A 21722-nucleotide genomic window follows, 5' to 3' on the forward strand; every position below is an offset into this window, starting at 1 on the left:
GTGTATAAATGTGCTTAAAGTACACTATGTAGTATCTTTTAAACAAACAAAACCAGCAGAGTTGACCTTTACTTTCTCTATGTTTTGATCCTGCAGTCTACTCTACAAGGCCATCGATTCTAACAAAGAGAACATGGGTCCCATCTACAACTACCGCATTGAGATCTCCATCTTCTTCATCATCTACATCATAATCATCGCCTTCTTTATGATGAACATCTTTGTTGGTTTCGTTATTGTCACCTTTCAGGAGCAGGGTGAGAAGGAGTACAAAAACTGTGAGCTGGACAAAAACCAGGTAGGAGGGAGGTGTGGTGTTTGTGCATGATATTGCTGTGAATTGGGGCTTTAATTGAACATTTTAAATTCATTAGAAAAAAAAATCTGTTCAAATGATCAAATATGTGTCGTTTGTTGATTCCAACCGAATGGATCTAGCTAAATAATGATGCATCTTCTCCTTCTTTCAAAAATGAAGGCTGATATAGTAGAAATGGATGCAGTAAAAGTTACAGTCCATTTTTGCTCAAATTGGATGAAACATCTACTGTTAATACTGATTGGTGCAAATAGTGCTGGCATATTTAACAGATGAAGACATGTTACACTTGTTTGTTTGTCTTTTTGTTTGTCTGTTTCTTTATTTGCCCCCACCTACCCTCCCCACAACCGCAGCGTCAGTGTGTGGAATATGCTCTTAAAGCTCGTCCTTTGCGACGCTACATCCCCAAAAACCCCTACCAGTACAAGTTCTGGTATGTGGTCAACTCTACTGGCTTTGAGTATGTGATGTTTGTCCTAATCATCCTGAACACCCTGTGTCTGGCCATTCAGGTAAGTGCTTTCCATTCAAAGTCAAATTGACATAAACTAGCCGGTGAATCCTTTCCTGCAATGATTTATTGCAGAGGATTCACCCTATACCTATTACTACACACTGTATGGCAATTACTTAATACAGATACAGTACATGTATTGTTAATAAATGTTTCTTTTATTATTTCTGATCAGTATGTCCGCTTGTCTCTTTCAAGCACCATGGTCAGTCTCACCTGTTTAACTATGCCATGGATATCCTCAACATGGTCTTCACTGGAGTTTTCACTGTGGAGATGATCCTTAAGCTCATCGCCTTCAAACCCAGAGTAAGTCTCCTCTCCTCTCCTCTCCTCTCCTCTCCTCTCCTCTCCTCTTTATTTGATAAAATATATTCAAAACTAACACCAGTTCCTTAAATTATCTTGTTTAGTGTTTTTCCTTTTAAATCTTCCTTTATAATAAATCCGTAAAGGGTATATTTTTTCTTAATTTTTTATCTTACCCAGCCTTCATACGCTCTTTCTGTCTCTTTAACCTCCCCTCTTGGCCTCTTTGCCAATAGTCTATCGTCTTCTTCCATTACTCCACACTATAACCTCTCTACCTCTTCTACTTTCCTGCATCCCCCTCCTCTCCTGCCTCCCCCTCTCCTCCTGCTGGCTATGCGTGCTGCCATGATCAGGGCTATGTCGGGGACGCCTGGAACGTCTTTGATGCTCTGGTTGTGATTGGCAGTGTAGTCGACATCATACTCAGCCAGGTAGAAAGACGTATATATAACTCTTGCTCTCCCCCTTCTGCTGCTGCCACTCTCCGTTTTTTCCGCCCTTCACATCTTTCCTCCTTTCCTTCCTTCTTGTCTTAATTTTGTGTCATCTTTTAAGGTTGGCTAGAGCCAATTGCTGCTCATGAAGCAAGTCTGTTGAATCTGTTGTGGATTTAATGGTTGATGAGTCCCATAGACCAAATACTGTAGATTCTGATTGGCTGTAAAATTGTCCATCAGCTACCTGTTTGTTAAATACCAACACATGCAATACATTAAGCCACTGCTCCATGCCAATGGCATCTTGTGAAATTGTTTTAGGTCTATGGTGGCCATTTCTTTTAGCCTGCCACTACATCAGTGGCAGTAAAAGACTTTGGAAATAGAAGATGACTACCAAGATGGTTAATAACGAAGTATAGCTAACTTTTAAAATTAATCTTTCTATTAAATAAATGTTTGGATAAATTAAACAAGTTAGTATTATCACAGACTCCGTGGCAAAAATGGATTTGACTTTCAACCTCACTCGCTTCTAAATATAATCACAGCTTTTTTAATGTTCTTTCTATCTTTCATATTCTTTCTTTTTTACCTTGTCTTTCTTGCTTTGTTTTCTTTCTCTTTCTTCTTTTATGTGTCTTTGTTGCTCGTGCTTGCAGAACTATTTTGCTGATGCATGGAACACGTTTGATGCCTTAATTGTTGTTGGTAGCGTGGTTGACATTGCCATCACTGAGATCAATGTAAGTAATCATTTATCACACATACACGCCTGTTTTACTGTGATGCTCCCAGCAAGAGGGCCTTGCTCTAGCAGTCACGATCACAAAGTTCTTTTTTATGCAAAAATTGCTGTTCTTCACAACTCCAGCATCTGTCATAAAACCACAATATCATGATGTGGTAAAATTGTGATGATGTTTCTTAACTAATGTCATTTGACTTGAACAGCTTTTTTTGTTTATTATGAGAACCCTGATTCCAACCCTATGTACATTCAATATTTATAAAATATTATTTTTATCAAATATATTTTTTGAAACGTTCATTGCTAATTGCCCAGTATATTTGATTCCTCAAAATTCAAATTGATCAAATAATGAGTAAAACAAAAGTCTAAATTGTAATTAGGAACTGATGTTTTGGAATGCAGCGTAGTTATTATTTAAAAAACTTTAATGTAATCATTTTGTGCCTAACCCTTTTGCTGGTAACGCCTTTGAATCTGCTCTACTGCTGCCTCAAGGCCACTCTGTATTCTGGTTTGCACCTGTGGTTAACACTGACTCCATGCATGCTGTAGCCTTGTCCATATGAATGTTTGTTTGTCCTGTCTGTCTCTTGCTTTAAATGAATGTTTGAGTTAAAGAACACACTGTACACTACCGTCGATTAAACTATAGCATTTGATATAATGTACAAAATAAACATTGCAGGCAAAAACCTGGATATTAACATATTGCTAGTATGAGTTAGAGCAAAAGGTAAATAAACCATAAGAGCATGTCTGCACTTGCTGAATACGTGCTGGACGGTTCTGCAACTCAGAAAATGCCAGTGCTTTTAAAGATGTTTTTTGGTAGTTAAAAAAAATAAAAAAGACATAAGTAAGGGTTGGTAAAATGTAGTCTGTGGCAGAAGATAGGTAGTGAGGGTGCCTGGATAGCTCACCTGGTAGAGCGTGCTCCCATAAGAAAGGAAAAGAAAGCTACAGGAACTCTCAAAAGGACGAGATTTGTGTGTCACTAACAGAAAGATAAAAACTTTTTTAGTTTTATAAATTCATTTTCATCAGGCTTGACATTGAAAGATCATATCATTTTGAAACACTGAAAAACACTTCAGTGTTTTGAATTACATCCAGCATGAACTGCAAAATCATTAGGTGAAATATAAAATGTATTTGGGAAAATCTTATGTAGACACTAGTAATGACAAAGCCAAACCAACAATATCAGTGTTTCTCTTCCAGAAGGTGTATCAATGCTTTCTCCTTGTCGTCAACGTCAACAGCTAAACTGTATGATATATTGATGAAGACATTTGCCTTCTGCATTGAAAGCTTGCATCTTGTGTCTGGTGTTACTACTAAGAATATGTGGTAAAGCTTTTGCATGACAGGCTTTATGATGACAATGTTCTTGTTTGTGGTATACATTGTAATGCTGTGTTGTTTTTAAGTGAAGGTGCTTCTGAGCGTTTTTAATCCATCACATGTTGAATAAATCAAAGGTAATGATGACATAGCATAAAGCATATAGCTTGTTTGTGTAACTCGGATGAACCTTAGGCTTTTTTTTTTCAAGTCGGCAGCCATTCCTGTCGTCAAGGTGATAGTGGAGCCAGGGGTAAGAAAATGAATAACCCGCAAATAGATGTTTTTTTTGCACATTCTGTTGCTCAATTTCTGACAAAAACATTGAGACGTTTTATGGTCTCAATTGTTTGATGGTTTGTGATTGAACTCTTAATGTTTGTCTTGTTTTGAATCCACCCGGTTTGTTGCATTTTGGCTCCAGTTTCATGGTTCAACTGGCATTTTTTCTGTTGACACCTCGTCCTGTCTGGGTGCATGGAATGACCGAGAAAAACCGATAATAACGTATGGTCTTTTGTCTGATTTTGTCATTTCAACATAGCTTGCCCAAGTGTTTGCAACTAGAGTACCAACATTCTATAGTCAATGTTTGGAGTTTACATTTCTTGTCAAAGGTCTTGTGTGATTGACTGTAACAAGACAGAAGAAGATCAACCTTGATGTTTGTATCAGTTGTAAAAACTACATGTTTGCCTTTTGGTTTCTTTACCTTTGGACTGCACATTATTTGCCTGTTGCCTGTTTTGAATCACTCATCCAGAGTTAAATGTACTGTATGTGCAAGTCCTCCAGGTCTGTTGCTCATTAAATTGTCACAGTTAGGCACAGACACAGTTTCTCTGCATGCTGCTCCTTGGTTGTTGTCATTGCAAAGACACAGAAAGATAACAAATGGGGTTGTCATCATAGAGATTGTCTTGTACTTGTTATATGACTCACACATGGGGATTGAAAGAATGCATGTATGACTGCACAAATGAATGACTGGTTCAGAGATGTAATCACTGTGATTGTTTGGATCTTAAACTTTCAGTTTTTTATCTCGTAATCACTCTCCATGTCCTCCACCAGAACACGGAAGACAGTGCTCGCATCTCCATCACCTTCTTCCGTCTGTTCAGAGTGATGCGATTGGTCAAACTTCTGAGCAGAGGGGAGGGCATCAGGACTCTGTTGTGGACCTTCATCAAGTCCTTCCAGGTGAGACTGTAACCCACTGCAGACATTCAAACCCTCCTTTGAATCTGCAATATTAATATTAACCTAGGAGATATGAGAGCCTACACCTATTATCACAAATTAGGTTTTAGACGAGAGATCTAACCTTCTGAAACGGGTTGCTGGGTAAACTACAATTCATTTTGTGAGAGGTAATAAAAAAATAACAGGGTTGTTTTTTTTTTGTCACTTCTAATATACAAGGTCTAAAAAAACTGTAGCGTACCAAGATAACAGAACATATACAGTATAATGCAACAGAGACTAGTTGTACAAGATGTAATCAAGGTAACCAGTGGATCTGATGGTGTAGCTGTGGTTTGACAATGAACTCATTTTAGAGACTGCAGATTCCAGTGTTACGTAGCCATGTCTCCCTCTTTTCTCCTTTTATCCCACCAAGGCTCTACCCTATGTTGCACTCCTGATAGCCATGCTGTTCTTCATCTATGCAGTAATTGGGATGCAGGTAATATTTGACACCCAGCAGGATATGTGTTGCCTTCAGTTACTGTTTTTATTGCATGTAAACAGTAACTATTTGTCTTGTATTCTTATCAGAATAGGAGAACTGGCTGGCTGGCTGATGTTTTTGTGTCTTTTTTTGTAGGTGTTTGGAAAAATAGCCATGGTTGATGGAACACAAATCAACCGCAACAACAACTTTCAAACCTTTCCTCAAGCTGTGCTGATGCTTTTCAGGTGTTTATGTAGCTTACAGTGTTGGCTTCAAGCTATTATAAGTAATCACAAATGCATAGATGTGGGGAAAAGTCCCTCATTATGCTCCTGTGTTAATGTTGATTCTTCTATGTTAGGTGTGCCACAGGTGAGGCCTGGCAGGAAATCATGTTGGCCTGTCTGCCAGGGAAGCTGTGTGATTCAGAGTCGGACTACAACCCTGGAGAGGAGAGAACCTGCGGAAGCGGCTTCGCCATTATCTACTTCATCAGCTTCTACATGCTCTGTGCTTTCCTGGTAATCTTCAGACATTTCTCTGTGCACTAACAGTAATGTTTTAGCACATACTTGAGCATGCACATTTCTGTATGAATGAAAATGAATTGCCAAGGAAATACCACAAAAAAAAAGATTAATGCAAGTCCTGGTTTTAGATCATAAACCTGTTTGTTGCTGTCATCATGGATAACTTTGATTATCTGACCCGCGATTGGTCCATTCTTGGACCACATCACTTGGATGAGTTTAAAAGGATCTGGTCTGAATACGACCCTGAAGCAAAGTGAGTACACAGGACACATTTGGAGAGAACTATCACCAGACGTTTCTTTCCCCTGTTACTTATACTCTATACTGCATAACACTGTACTACTGCTAAGGGATATTTGTGTCATTTGCGATTATGAGTTACTTATGAGGACCTGCAGTGGCAGTGGAGACTGTGCTCAGCGGAATAGTGCCTAATATTTGAATGCATCTTGTTGTCAGGGGCAGGATAAAACACCTTGATGTGGTGACTCTGCTGAGAAGGATCCAGCCTCCGCTGGGCTTTGGCAAGCTCTGCCCTCACAGAGTGGCCTGTAAAGTAGGTTTCCACAACATAACGACACGCTCACACCTATACAGATAGAGAAATGTGTAAACTCTACTTTGGTGAAGGTTTAGGGTGCCATACAATACATGAACACTTTTCTAAATCTTAATTACATGTACAGGACATTCAAAGCTTTCACAGTACTAATATCACACTTTCTCTCTCCTTGGAAATCTGAACTTCTGTTGCAGCGTCTGGTGGCGATGAACATGCCCCTCAACAGTGATGGGACTGTCATGTTTAATGCCACCTTGTTTGCTCTGGTCCGCACTGCTCTCAAGATTAAGACTGAGGGTGAGTCTCAACCTTCAAGACATAGGAGATCTGCAATATTATTAGTTGTTTTTCTTATAGATTATTCATATTGATTGGTTGAACTATTTATAGCTGTGCATTGTCATTCTGTACAGTAAAAAAGAGGCACTTACAGTAGGAAATAGATCATTAATTTTAAGTCATGTGACCATGAGGTAGGAAGAGGGAGCACAAGGGAGTTACTGGGCCAGAGTGTGGAGCTTCCAGGCATAAAAGCTACTTGAGATGACAGCCCAGAGAAACCACTACAGCAGTCAGTGTGTTTATTATATATGATCCAAAATGTCATGAACAGAGATGGTTTAGGACCTTGGGAAACAATCCTTATACCATCAATTACCTTTGACTGTGGGCCAGATGATATTAGGTCATATTTGAGATTAGCAAGTGCTTTGTATTTACATTGTTATCTGTAGATCGGTGAAAAATCCCCTTTTGAATGTAACACAGTGTCCTTCTGATGGAATTACTTTGGGAAACCTCATGCAGTATGTTTTCAATTAATGTCACATCATGCTACTTGACTTTTAGTATAATAGTCCCCTATTCCCAACTGTGTCAGTGTCTTGGACTCCTTATTCTAGTTAACATTAATATTTAACATTTTGCCACAAGAGGGAGTCAAAGATATTCAATGAGTAGTCCCTATTCTAAGGCCAACAAGGCTCATGCTATTTAATACACACGGCATCAAAACTACAAACAGAAACCACTTAATACACTATATATACCACTATATTGATCATCACTCACAAGTGACCTTACGGTTAAACATTCCACCTTTTCTACCATTTCCAAGGTAACCTGGACCAAGCCAATGAGGAGCTTAGAGCTGTGATTAAAAAGATCTGGAAGAGGACCAGCATGAAGCTGCTGGACCAAGTGGTGCCCCCTGCAGGCGGTCAGTGGTCATTACACTCACAGGTCACATGGTCAACTCATGCATAAACATGAATCAACATTTGCTTTTTACTGTCATTCACAGTTGAAACAGTAACCTCACTGTGTCTTTCTCTTCCTTTGTACTGTTCTTTAACTCGTTTGATTTGAATACACACTGCTTCTCATTTGTATGTAATGGCAATGGCAATAATGGCACCCTAATGGCAGTGTATTAATAGAAGGAGGAAGAATGGTCATGCATTTTAATGCAAATGTATTATTACCTTAATTTGAATTATAAAAGGAAGTTGTTGCTAATTACATACTTTTATTCTCGTCGCTACACTATGTTTTCTATATACTGTGCATCAGCAAGGAATTACGCCGCACTTTTCAACTTTTCCCTCTTTTGATGTGAGAATCATCCAAGTTTCAGAATAAGAGTGAGGGAATGAAGTGAGACTTCCCACAAAATCTGAAACATTTTGACCTACTCCTGGCCTGAAAAAGCTAATAACAAAGTTTTCAATGCCACCTTTCAATGCTACATCTTGGTAATGTTCAATACACAAGATTGATTTTGGGTGGCGTATTGCTTTTAGAAACAGGTGTTAAGAGTGAATCCACCAGACGCCTTCAGCATCCTGTTTTTGTTTTTCTGAAGTGGAGAGGCCCACTTGCTGACCAAAACCCCAAACCAGATAGACAAGGTTACTTTGTAGACTACTTTCACTTCAGTTCATGGAAACTCTCCTTTATCACTGTCAGCCAGTCACAGTTTAACTACGGCCCCTCTATCATTAATCTAGCTGTCTCTGGTTTTGCATTCTTCTCTTCTCTCCTCTAGCTCTCCCTCACTGTTAAAAGTTATACAGATAAAAAGGCTGCGTAGATGTTTGAAATTAAATGCGCATGTTTTTATATGCACTTTTTTAGCAAATTTTATTTCTGTGGATACATACTTAAATGACCTTACAATCATCTTTATCAACAATTTAAAGGGAAATCCGCTGGCAATTAGTTGTAAGAACTTTAATTTAGAGTTTCTTTTTGAGGTGCAAGGGAATTTCCAGCTGGTTTTATTGAGTATACCAAATTTGGATATTTGGATCAGCATTAGTTTGAATTGCTACAAATACATTATTATTTGCATTACTTAAAATTATGCTGTGAATTACATTCATGACTTGTTTTGCTAAAATCTTTTTTAATGTGCACTTAAGAAAGGTCGTGCAGCTTTTTTGTTGCCAGGTTTTAATCACATCATCAGAATCAATGCAACATCTGTTCCTGTAACATTAGCCAAGTATGATAGAGGTGTGCTCTGTGTGTTGTTTCTATTCGGTTTCATTTGTGGTGGTCGCTTTTAATTATTTTTTTCACTTTACACAAAGAATTCTCAGTAAAAGAAGGCTAAGGATAGGCACACCTGAGTCCAGCCGGTACATACAGCATCCTCTAGTTGTGTTCACGTAGTTTTTCCAGTGTCTTTCTATGCTTACATTGCTTCAGCTCTGCTGTGTTTTACAAGTTGTCAAATTTAATTAAACTACATGTCCTTGTGTGCAATAGATGGCCAACCTCTCTTCTTGTTTTGTTGAATCTTTTCTGCCAAGCCTCTCTCTTCCACAGCTTCCTCTGCTTTCATTAGTGCTCTGTCAGTCGCTGGCCTTCTTCTCTTCTCTTTCCACCGTCCTGTGCTGTCTGAAGAAGTTCTGTTTTAGTCTGGTGGCATGAACTACTGATAACCTCCTTCTTAAATAACATCATCAGGCTCTGTCCAGAAAGAGAACCTGCTGTCACATGTGGGCACAAAATCGACCTGCCCATGCCGGGTTGATGCATTGTAAAGAAAATAACAATCTTAGCGTCTTATTAAGTAAGCCAGTTAAACACAGTCGAAAATCACTTGTGTCTGCTTGGTTATTTTCTTTTAAGTGAAAATGTTTCAAAATCATACAGGTTACTTGCTTGAAAAACATTAATCTTGAAAATACAAATTAAAAGTGTGTTATGAAGATGATTTATTGATATATTATCGGCCCACACATTTATGCACATCTGACAATCTGGATTCAGAAACTTTAAGATATTAGATGGTCTTTGCATTGTATACAGTTTAGTGAAGATAGCAGACAAAAACCTGATTTTTAAGACCTTGAATAGGCTTTTGGTTGCAGGTTTAACTTTCTGAACAGAGCCTTTAACAGTTTCTCTCTGGCTGTGTCGGGTGATGTAGAGAAATGTGTCAGCTGCTTTAAGATGAATCATCAGATCAGGATGGAATGGTGCTTCCATCTTAAAGCTTCCATCCTACTGACATACGTCACCTTTACTTGATTTCCCTCAAGCTAAATGGGTTTGAGGAAAGGTCATGTTGGGAAAAAACTCCCACATTTCCCACGCACCGGGCTTCAGCCGCTTGTTTTCTTGTTTAGCCTGTCCCCATTCTGCTTCAGCAACCTTATCTGAGTGACTCAGACCAACGCTTGAATAGATTACCTGCATGGCAGATAGTGTGTAGTCACTACTTTTTCTCTGGCTTAATGTAGTTTGTGGGTTTTCCCTCCAAAGGGGAGCTATAGATCTGACCCCTGCTGCTTCTCTTTGCTGCCTTCTTGCATGTGCTTCTCGCTACAGATCTCGTTGTTTTTCAAAGATATAGAACAATGTAAAACACCTCTGCTCGTCTGTCTCTGATGGTGGTGAACAGAGGGTTTATGTTACACATGAGCAGCTGTGTATGTGTGTTTCTTCTTTTTTTGTGCAAGAAGAGCTTGTTTCATAACCACGCAGATGTATTCAGATGTAAGATAGCAGCTGCAGGCATAGATGTTATCTGTTATCTGCACATGTTGTCTGCATGTGTGAATAAATGTCATTTGCAGAGTTTTGTAAAAAGCATCGTCATCCACTTCACACACATTCAGCTCTGATATTCAAACAGTGGCATTAATATTATGTTGGTAACACTTTATTACACCTGTCATGAACATGAAAGGGTCTTCAGGATTTTTATGATTCTTGAAGTTCAATTCTCTACAATACAACACAATGCAATGTTGACATTGTTTGAGATGTTTGTGTTATGACAACTTGTGATTGACCAAGACAACATAACCCGTCAATATCTTTGTCGTGACAACTTAACATTAACCAGACAACAATGTCTTTGTTATGACAACTTAACATTAGGCAAGAAAACATAACCTGTTAATGTCTGTATTTAGACTTAACAACTTAGTCTACTTAACCTGCCATAAATAATTTAACAGCAGCAGTCAGTTGTTACTTTAGCAACAAGTTCATCCATCCAAAACTCAATAAATCACCTCAGTTATGTACTCACTGTCTCCAAACTGGCCTTATAACATTAAATTACATTTTAATGAAAGTCCAAATGGTTCCACTTTACTGGAGGTCAAGGGATTTCTTCATGACATCTTCATAAAAGCATTTGACAAGGTAATCCAACTTTATGACATCTTTATGAGAATTCTAAATTGTTTAACTTTACTCGAGGCCATGGAAAATATTCATGACAATTACAATGGTGTCATTATAATGGCAATTATAAAACCAACGACACATAAGAGTTTAATGTAATGGTAACACTTAAGCTAAATAGTTTCTGTAATTTTGATAATTAAGCCTGCCATGAAATGTTTCAATGTTATTAAGGTCATTACGTAAATATCTTTAACAATGTCGGCATTGCAAAGTGTCATAATTAACCTGATGAAAAATCCTGACAGTCAGATCATGATATGTGTAATGCTAAGGTTATGACAGTGTCATGTCAGTCTTATGCACACCCCTTCAAATATACTATAATGGATTGCTACAACTATGTTTTTGTCATTATTTATAAACATTGAAAACCACAGTCTCTAGGATGTGCTTTCAAAAAATGACTTTATGACACAGTGGTCTGTGTGTTGGTCTGTTGTGATCCTTTGGAAATTTTGTTTTCCAGACCGGATGGTCCTTATAATGTCTATGCAGCAGGGGTTCATGGCATTTCATTTACATGTCGTGGTATTTTTTATTTTGATTGTTACAGAAGTATTTTGTTTTTAGAAGGCATTGTCTTGGTTTGGTGGTTTTTATCATTGTGATGTTTTACTGCTAATGGTCTTCAGTTTTGGTACTTTTGATACTTTTATACTTTTATATTTGATACTAGTTTATTTGACTTTCCTGCCTAGATCTGTTTTCTTAGATGTCGAGATAGTGGTGGTGGGTAAGATCTCTGTTGAGGGATTTTATGTTTCAAATGTTATGGATGCCAAAAGAATTTCCGTGTTGAGATACTTCCGTATTTTGGTGTTGATCTGGGAGGCTGTCTGGTCTGTTCACTCAGATGACGAGGTAACAGTGGGGAAGTTCTATGCCACCTTCCTGATACAGGACTACTTCAGGAAGTTCAAGAGGCGCAAAGAGCAAGGTCTTGTTGGAAGGCACTCATGGGAGAGGCTGAACACAACCATGGCTCTACAGGTGAGTGAAGTACAATCTATCATGCTTGTGTTCATGGGAGTACAAGCTCATATATTCATATCTCATTTATTTATTCCACCAGTGCATTGAACAAATTAGTTATTGAATGTTACTAAACATCCTTCATCTACATAAGAGCCAACTTTGATTCTCACATCAACTCTGTCTACACAACAGAAAATCTACTTAGACATTTTTGTTTAATATTAGACTCACATCTAGATTCTAATAACCAGTATAATCACCAGTAAATACAGTGACTATTAGAGGATTCATATACAGGCAAGGTTTTGAAAAAGTTGCTCATGCATTTAGAATTTGCTGATTGGAATGCTGTTTTGTCTGTGTCTTTTAGTGTTACCCAAAAAGCCGCTAAGGTATCATCAGCTTAAGGGTTTTGTTGTTATAACAAAGACATCACAATATGGACTTCTAGTGAGTCATTGTCACTCATCACCACCAGTTATATAATGCCGCGCAAAAAGTTTTGATGAAATCATCTACCTTTAAATATCGGTTTCTGAGGGTTGTGGTGCTCACAGCATTGAAAGATGACATCAGAAACATTAACAAGCAACATCTCTGTCTGCAAAAACAATCTGACTCTATCTATCTAAATCCAACTGAGCTATCTGGGCACCCGCCCATTGTTTTTCTTAACCAGATAGAGATACACATGTATATAAAAAGGTTTTGATGGCTGGCAGATCTGGTGTTATAGCTGCTCTCTTTGCAGGCCGGCCTGCGCACGCTGCATGACATTGGACCAGAGATCCGGCGTGCTATATCTTGTGACCTTCAAGAAGCAGGGCTGGTAAATGTTGATGGAGAGGAAGAAGAGGAAATCTACAGGGTAAAAAACCTTGAAGATTTGTTAGTTTGTTCATTTTTGTATATAAAGGCCCATAAAGGCAGGCACATTTTTAGTTTTAAAAGCCAGTTATTTCATCGATCCAGGAAAATGTGCATCCCGATGAAGTTACCTTGGCCTTTGGAATTAAAATAACCCCATATAATCACATACCATTCACCATACCTAGAGATTGGCAAGGGGAACTTTCCATAATGCCAAGTGGACCTTTATCAGGATGTACTGTATATTATCCTGGATCCATTAAATAACTGCCCATTAAAAATAAAAATGTGCCTGCCTCTATGGGAATTTAACGTAGGGGTGTCCTTAAAAGTTTGGATTTTCCTAATTGTTTCTAATAAGGCATTAAGATTAATTTACAAAAGATGTTTTTTTATTCTTCTTTTAAATCAACTTTAGCATGGCTGTGGGAACTTATTGAAGCCACTGTATACAATGCAGAGAAAAACCTGGTTTACATTCAGATATGAGATGCAATACATTGTAAACTTTTTTCAGGGGTATCTGTATACATGTAAATGTTATTATTAACAACAGGCTCTGATCTTCAGTATGAAAAACAGAAGGAAGAGGTGTAGAGCTGGGCTGGATTCACATGATTACATCTTTTGTTAATAACATTTCCGCCCACTGTTTTAGGTATTTTTGAAACCTTTGATTGACTGTTAAATGTTAAGATCCACTGATTTAAACATTGTTTATCTTTGTGAGTTGTATTATAATCAGCTTACTGTGTTCATTATTTGTCTCAGGCCTCATTAGTTTCTGGTTTCTCTTTGCAGCGTAACGGCGGCCTTTTTGGGAACCATGTCTACCAGGTCAGTGCAGAACAGCAAGGCTACTGCCACCCAACCACTGTCACCGAACGGCCGCTACAGATCCTGCCCTTCTCCTGTACTGCCTCAACTGAACCGACCCAAACAGGCAGGAGAGCCAGCTACGTGGACAGAGGAGGGGAGACAGAGATGAACTCTTCACCTGTCCTACATAACCATCATTATCACTCCCCTCATCCGTATAATCATCCTCACTGTATTTCTACTTGCCACCAATCGCCAATACCCTCCAATGCCAACCTCAACAATGCCAACGTGCCCTCACTTCTCTCCATGAACAATGGGAGGCAACAGAAGTGTTTGTTAAGGCAAGACCGTCCGTCCTCCACCCAAAAGGGATCATCAGTGTCCACTGACAGCAAAGACAAACTTTGGAAGTCACACTCCACAAGGTCAGAATGGATTCATACAATACATATACAGTTCAGTCAGACAACTCATGATTGAAATGTTTATTATAACAGCAGAACGTTGTGTTTGGTGGCCAGACTCCGACCTCATCACCCCCCGCAGTTTGTTTTACACGAGATAAAGTAGCTTCCCCCTGGCCGGAGCCTGCAGCAGTTAACAGGCTAACTGCAGGTAGTGATACAGGTGCAAGGCTGCAGTAGCATTGACAGGTAAGAGATGGGGAAATTGTGCAGCTTAAATAGACTGCCAAATTGAGGGGTTGTGTTTGGTAAATGGTACGGGGAATGAGGCACGCCACGCGTGTGAACAACGGTGCAGCTCGAGTTGACTGCCTGAACTGGCTTGCAGGCATTCCCCTATCACTGCATTACTGCAGTTCCCCTTTATGGGAGCATCTTGTTTTGCGTAAACCAAAGCAGCCTCGGGAGCATCTTGTATTATATTTAAGGATGTATAATCTATTTTTTCGATGCTGATTCAAGACTTGACATAGAAATTTAATTAAGTAAAGAAAAAAAAATATTTTTGATAAGGGTTCGGCAGTTTGAGAGGAGCAAAGGTGATAGACTGTACTGTGGGGCTGAGCGATAATTATATATTATAAAAATATTTTTATGTCAGATCTCTGACATGAATATAAATATCTTAAAATGTTCTTTGTGATATTGTGATATTAAGTGAAGCCAGCCAAGCTGCACTGCCAACTGTCATTTGAAACTCCCAAAAGATGAAGCAGATAAGTTGGAAAAAAGGACATGTTCTGTAGAAACCCATCTTGACAGCCTCCTGTTCAGCATGACCGAATGTCATTGTTCCATGTAAAACCTTGTTCAGCCCCCACAGATGTGCAAATATCTGCCCACACAGCTAAAATTGGCTAATTGTTTCCTTTCCCAAAGGTTGCTGCGAGTATTCAATTTAGACATTTCCTGGTAGTGATGAACATGACAAAAAAATAGCTTTTGTATAACAATATTACCTAATAACCCTCTCCTGCTGAGGGAGTGCTTTCCCTTATGTTCTCAGAGATTTGGGCTCTACAAGTAAACTTGTCTTAACATTATAAACAGAAAATAAAAAAGCAAATATAATATGTAATGTCACTACAGTTGTCCCTGTATGTTTAGGGGCAGACAGGTTGAAAAGTGGTGAAACCATTCAGGTAATATTCAGCCTGGACAAAACTCTATTTTTGAAAGCACCTTAATTTGTGTCCTCTTGTCTTTTGTCATTGCATGCAACCTCTCATCCTATTCCTTTTTCTGCTGTCCTGTCTGTCTGACTGCCCACTTCCTCTCCTTGGAGCAGGACACGCTACTATGAGGCCTACATTAGGTATGCGTATGATAGCTTCGCTTCGTTAGCTTCATTTCCCAATGTGCTGTTTATGGCGGGTGTGTCACAAAAACATGCTGCAAAAGCTTATATGATAGGGAATGAAATGCAGGTAGGTGTTACGGTAAAATTTGTGTTTTACAGTATTAATGTGTGTGCTTTATTTTATGCACTAAATTTGCATAAAAATATAAACGGCAGACAAAATGATGGGGACTTGTAATTCCTACATACGTATAATTATCAAACTTGCACTGATTAATACTTGTGCTCATTGTCTTTAATGTTTTGATGCCAGTTCAGAAAGCGGCGGTGGGCTCTACCCTACCATTCGTCGAGAGGAGCCAGGGGGCAGGGACAGCGATGATGAGCGAGGCTCGGGAGAGTACTTCAGCGGGGAGGAGTTTCACGAAGACGACATCATTCCAAAGGACAGGTACTGTGACGGCAGCTGTCAGTCTAATGATGTGAGGAAACACTGACAACAAAACACTTTAATACAGCAGTGGCTTTTTGAGTGGCAGATAATTTATCCAAAATGAGCACTCGGTTCATGGTGCATCACCTACAACATGCTCACCAGTGACAACATAATAACAATAAACGCATTTGCTACCTGTTTCCAACTTCTTCTTTTTTTGCACCACTGAAATAATTCTTTGAGCCTCTAAGATAGATATGTGACGTTTTTTTAATCTTTTTTTTTCACAGGTTGCCCCACAAGGAACAACATGATGCAGAGGGACACTTTGACCTTGAGGTTTCAAAGGGCGACCACCAGTCTGATGGTTACTATGACGATGACCAACTGCCCATCTACCAAGACAGCCAGCGGTCACCCAGGAAATGGATTTTACCCTCTCCTCGAGGTGATACACCACAGCACAACAACTGTACAGTTTATTTTCTTATTTCTAATAAATAAGATTCCTCGACACTTTAGAGTGAATGTATAACAATTTTATCAGTTGTTCACGTAAAAGTTTTTCGGAGTTCCTTCATAATTGTATTGCATATATCGATAAAGTGGGCGGATTCATTCACTATTGAACTGGCCAGGTTTTGTTACTGTCATTCCCCTTTGGTAACTTAATTGTAATAATTAAGTACTAATGCAAGTAAAACCTAAATTAGATTAGTATAATATTATACGACTGTTATAATTTTGCGTAAAATAAGCTTATCTTGTGTTTCATCTAACTTTATTCTGGAATACTGTAAGTAACCACAGTTGGAGTCCAGAGAGTTATCATTTTTGGTTCTTGTTTGTTCTCATAGCCTCCAACAAGCCAACATTCAGTTTTGAGTGTCTTCGCAGAAAAAGTAGTCAGGAAGGCGCTCCTCCTTCTCCATCCTGTACAGCTCTTCCTCTACACCTGGTGCAGCAACAGGTACACACACACACACACACACACACACACACACACACACACACACACACACACACACACACACACACGTAAATATTGTGATTAATATATGGATATACAATATTGTTACAAAATGCAGTTGTTACAAAGCTAGCAATACAACTTTTAAGACCTGCTTTGTCTCTTCTCCCTTACCCAAAATGTCGGTCTTAATTGACTAAACCTCAGGTAATGGCGGTGGCCGGTCTCGATGCGAGCAGAATTCACAGCTTATCCCCTACGCGGTCGCTTTGCTCCTGGGTCACGCCTCCTGCCTCACCCATCAGCCATGACTGCTCCCCAAGCTACACACCACTCATACAGGTCTGTTTCACTCTGTCATAAAAGGACACATGTTAAGATAAACCACAGATCATCTAGTGTTAATTCTGAGAAAGACAGAACAAACACCAGAAATACAATTAGTTTATAATTATTTTACTGATGATGTTCTTATCAAGCCTCTGATGGATATCACTGAACACTGAACTACATTAAAAAAAGGATCTTGATCAGTGTCTTGTAAGAAAACTGAAAACTGAAATTTAGTTTAAAAGTTTAAAAATGACTTTGTGTGTCTGTGTGTGTGTGTGTGTGTGTGTGTGTGTGTGTGTGTGTGTGTGTGTGTGTGTGTGTGTGTGTGTGTGTGTGTGTGTGTGTGTGTGTGTGTGTGTGTGTGTGTGCGTGTGAGTATTCAGGTGGACTGGCGTAGTCCCGGCAGCATCAGCAGCATCCCCGGAGCAGTGAAGAGGAGTTTGTGGTATACAGACAGCCAGGACGGTTCTACCAATCGCAGCCACTCTCCGTCACTTCTGCAGTTACCTGCAGACAGCTGCTCACACTTCCTGCAGAAGAGAGGCAGCGCAAACAGTGTGGTGGAGGCTGTGAGTAAAAAATATGTAATGATTTACAGAGTTGGCCCTGACAATCAAACCCCTTTGGCTCCAAAATAGAGACAGCAATAAATCCAGACAGCAGGCCCTCAAATAAGTAGTTACTGAATCACGCAAGGCAGTCATTTGAGAGAGTCACTCTCTAATTTGTGTAATACTTTGTGAATAAAAGTTGTGATGCAATGCAATATGTTCTAATACTAAGCTCTTGATAAATGTTTCAATTGGTAAATCCATGTAATGTCAAATTATGATGATATCAAATTAGACAGCAACAAGTTGATCATAGCACGCGCGCACGCACACACACACACACACACATGTTCAGCCATATACTGTTTGTTCCTGTGACATCCAGAATCTCACGTTTAGGTGATTTCTGATGTGAAGTTGTTGATACAATCACCTTTTCAGCTTTGATTATGTTTTACTTGCTGTCCTCAGGTTTTGATCTCTGAGGGTCTGGGGAAATTCGCCAGGGACCCCAGGTTTGTAGCAGTTACGAAACACGAAATTGCGGACGCCTGCGAAATGACCATCGATGAGATGGAAAGCGCTGCCAGTAACCTGCTGAACGGGAGTATGGGTAACGGCAACGCTGGGGAAACAGGGAACATCAGCTCGGACTTACATGCTATTGCACGTGTTAGAGGCAGCAGTATCCATGACTACAGCGACGAGGAGCCATACATTGCTCTGAAGTGCGAGGAGGACCTAACAGACGAGATGATACACATCACGTCGCTATAGCAGACTCCCACTGGATTATTTAGGTTTTTTTAATTGAAATTCTACAACTATTCCACAGTGAGGGGATGTCTTCTCAGGAGTACCCTGCAATAGACAGAACATGTTTAACATGGATGGATAAGAGAACAAAGTGCCTTGTTTTCTCTTTCTGTGGCTTGATGAATGGAACCGTAGGAGAGATGAGAGAAACGGATGGCAACATAGAAGAGCTGGGTTAAATTAAGCAACTGTTCAAACCAGAGTGAATCAATCTACTTGCCAGCCTGCCTGTCATTTAGCAGGAATTCAGGATACTTCTTTAATATTAAAAGTGGTTTGATATAGCTAAATAACCTGCCAGCCTCAAAAAGCCAGTTCAGAGCCCTCGTCAAGTTTTGTATATTTTTATTGTTTTGGCTCTGTGCCGCAACCCTGTGTTGCAGCACAGAGCCAAAACAAGGGTGAGGGTGTTTGCATCCATATTGAGTGAACAATGTTGTCATTGTTCTGCTGCACTGTCCTAAAATTGTGTGACTTTATACAAACAAGACCATGTATCTTACACTGTTTGTTCAATCATTAAAACAGAAAATGCGTCACCTTTCTGAACACATTCATAAGTGACTGAAAGAGTGATGCTGGCTTTGAAAAGCTGCATTCATCCTGCTGAAAAATCTCCAATGATTCCAACATTTCTCTATTCAGTTGGGTTGTAAGTTATGTCTATATAATGTCTTACTTTAAAGGTCCCATGGCATGAAAATTTCACTTTATGAGGACACTTTATGCCCGCCCAGAGAATTTGGCACACTCATGAGAGAGAGTCATCATGGCTTTCAAACAAACAAAGTGGCAGTTGGTCAAGGCCACACCCCCAGCCTCCACCTTGCCCCCCCCCCCCTTCCCCTCCTCAAAAGCTACAGATTCAGAAATGGCACGTACTAATGAAAGCTCATTGTGGGACTTGCTCTTGTGGCTGTAATTCTACACCGAGGCTGAATTTTGGGAAAGAGACTTCCTATATTGTATTAGGGGACTAGGGGTCTATATAAAAGCATCCAAAGAGCACCATGTCATGGGGCCTTTAACCTTTAGTGGTCATGACAACAGACGCTGGTTATTTACATTACATTTTGGCCTGCATGACTCAAATAACAAAAACAAAACAAGGTGACACACTTTATATATATACAGTGTATATAGCCTATATTATATATTATTTGTTTGAATATTTCAGCTAATCTCAGTGCAGAGTGACAAACAGGCTGATCTGGGTTCAGGGTTGAACGTTGCTTGTCTCGGTACTTGACTTGAAAAGAAAATCACATATCACTGATAAAACACTTTGCTCTCAGGCATATCCTTACGTTCACAAGCCTGCTGAAATGACACTGACAGTGTGTTTCTGTGTCATAGCATCCTCCCCCCTTCACACCAATAATAGACATTATATTTACACCCATTTTACTGACTTGATCACTTTAAATACCCTGACACTGACGGAAGATTTAGGATTTCTAGTACACTGTCACACTTTCCGTAGTGATCCTTAACTTTTATCAAAGCCCTTTTGACAACTGTGAGGAAAGACCATTTCATTGTTACAAACTTACACAGAATATGCAAAGTGTTCACTTCACTCAGACCTGCTTGAGACTATTTAAATGCGGACTTATGAAAATAAGACAAACTGCCTGAGTGTTTACACTGAGAACATGACTGAAAAACAACCGTAGAGGGAGTGTTTGACACAGCCACTTCAATTAGTAATACATTACTCATCAAGTTGATAAAACAAAGAGGAGAAACAAGAGAGTTTTCTGCCTGATTGCTCAAGCACAAAATAATCATGACAGGATCAGCTGTGAAACATCTTTTAGTCATGTGTGTCTCCACCTTGGAAAAGCTTCGTTTCCAGGCCATTTTATATCTTTCCCACGTAACCAGGTTACTGGTTTCACCTGCTGAGCAGCAATGTCATTTGGAGTTTCTCTAAAGTCATCTAAAGTGCTTGTTCACGATGAGTCAGATTTAGTACATACAGCTCAAACAGATATTTGCTGTTTGTCACCATCTACATATTGTATATTTATAACACCACAACAGAAAGGGAAACGTTCCTTACAATATATAAATTCAGTATATATGTGTTTTTGAAATGAAATGAATGATGTCAACTGCTGCCTTTTATTTGAAGGATTTCCTTTAGTTGCACCACCAGTTTAAGTGCACAAGATGTCCAAAAACAGCTGCTGTCTGTGAAGGGAGAACTACACATCCCACTAACCAGTGTTCGTCTACCACTGCCAACTGTAATAATGTTTTCATGTCAACTTTTCCAAATCAACACTGGGTAATGGCAGGGCAATCTTGTTTTTATTTTATTTTTCTCAATCTAAATACTGTTGTCAGAGCAACATATTTGATCTGTGCAATCAAAGGGCTCCTTCAAATATAAAACCAAAACAAAGGATCATTAAGTGCATTTACACGCACATCAATATTCAAACATTATTATTACTCCTGTTTTTGTTTTCATTTTTTAAGTTGTTGAAAAGTACACCTTTTCAAGTGTACAATACGGAAAAAAGGTTCTCGCCAATATTTGATAAGTGTTTGTTTTTTTGCCTACACTTAATGGTGAATATATACAGTACATTAGGTTACTTTAACTTGAGCTGTTATGTGGTATACTCATCAAATGTACTGCCAGCGTACTGTAAATGCACTTAGTCTTCATATATATATATATATATATATATATATATATATATATATATATATATATATATATTTACACACACTTACACAGGTTTTAGTGGTCAATACAGCTGAAATATAGGACTTATGCATTTTCTAACTGCATGTGCAAATGTGTTTAACAACTTTTGTTGACAAATTTAAATTACCTCTGTAACTTTCTGGGTGTGTCAGGGAAACTGTGGCAAAGATTGAATTTGCACAACATGAAAAAATATATTTAAAGTAATAATGTGAAAACATTTCTGAGGTGATAAATTTGAATGAAAATTCTGAGTTCTGATTGGTTAATGTTGATCTGAGAGGCTAAGAAACCTTA

At 39.0% G+C, this 21722-nt stretch overlaps 1 protein-coding gene across 15 annotated transcripts in view; it reads left to right on the forward strand.

The window, feature by feature from the left end:
* Positions 1–19289, forward strand: part of cacna1db (calcium channel, voltage-dependent, L type, alpha 1D subunit, b) — a 72438-nt gene extending 53149 nt beyond the window's left edge. For 5 of the 15 annotated variants that reach the window (XM_034876842.1, XM_034876843.1, XM_034876846.1 and 2 more), the window contains 22 exons: positions 97–298; positions 676–834; positions 1035–1145; positions 2248–2331; positions 4758–4886; positions 5308–5373; positions 5515–5606; positions 5723–5882; positions 6020–6147; positions 6354–6450; positions 6651–6753; positions 7574–7675; positions 12020–12156; positions 12893–13009; positions 13813–14258; positions 15586–15612; positions 15911–16048; positions 16324–16481; positions 16891–17003; positions 17211–17345; positions 17720–17905; positions 18359–19289. In XM_034876842.1, coding sequence (XP_034732733.1) covers positions 97–298; positions 676–834; positions 1035–1145; positions 2248–2331; positions 4758–4886; positions 5308–5373; positions 5515–5606; positions 5723–5882; positions 6020–6147; positions 6354–6450; positions 6651–6753; positions 7574–7675; positions 12020–12156; positions 12893–13009; positions 13813–14258; positions 15586–15612; positions 15911–16048; positions 16324–16481; positions 16891–17003; positions 17211–17345; positions 17720–17905; positions 18359–18664 — 3196 coding nt within the window. In that variant the 3' untranslated portion in view covers positions 18665–19289. Of the gene's footprint in view, positions 1–96; positions 299–675; positions 835–1034; positions 1146–1501; positions 1580–2247; positions 2332–3894; positions 3937–4757; positions 4887–5307; positions 5374–5514; positions 5607–5722; positions 5883–6019; positions 6148–6353; positions 6451–6650; positions 6754–7573; positions 7676–12019; positions 12157–12892; positions 13010–13812; positions 14259–15585; positions 15613–15910; positions 16049–16323; positions 16482–16890; positions 17004–17210; positions 17346–17719; positions 17906–18358 lie in introns of all 15 variants that reach the window. The other 10 variants (XM_034876836.1, XM_034876837.1, XM_034876849.1 and 7 more) reach the window with 6 other exon arrangements.
* Positions 19290–21722: the final 2433 nt, after the last annotated feature.

The sequence above is a fragment of the Etheostoma cragini genome, chromosome 7 (genome assembly GCF_013103735.1).
Source record: "Etheostoma cragini isolate CJK2018 chromosome 7, CSU_Ecrag_1.0, whole genome shotgun sequence".
In the NCBI taxonomy this organism is placed as follows: Eukaryota; Metazoa; Chordata; class Actinopteri; order Perciformes; family Percidae; genus Etheostoma; species Etheostoma cragini.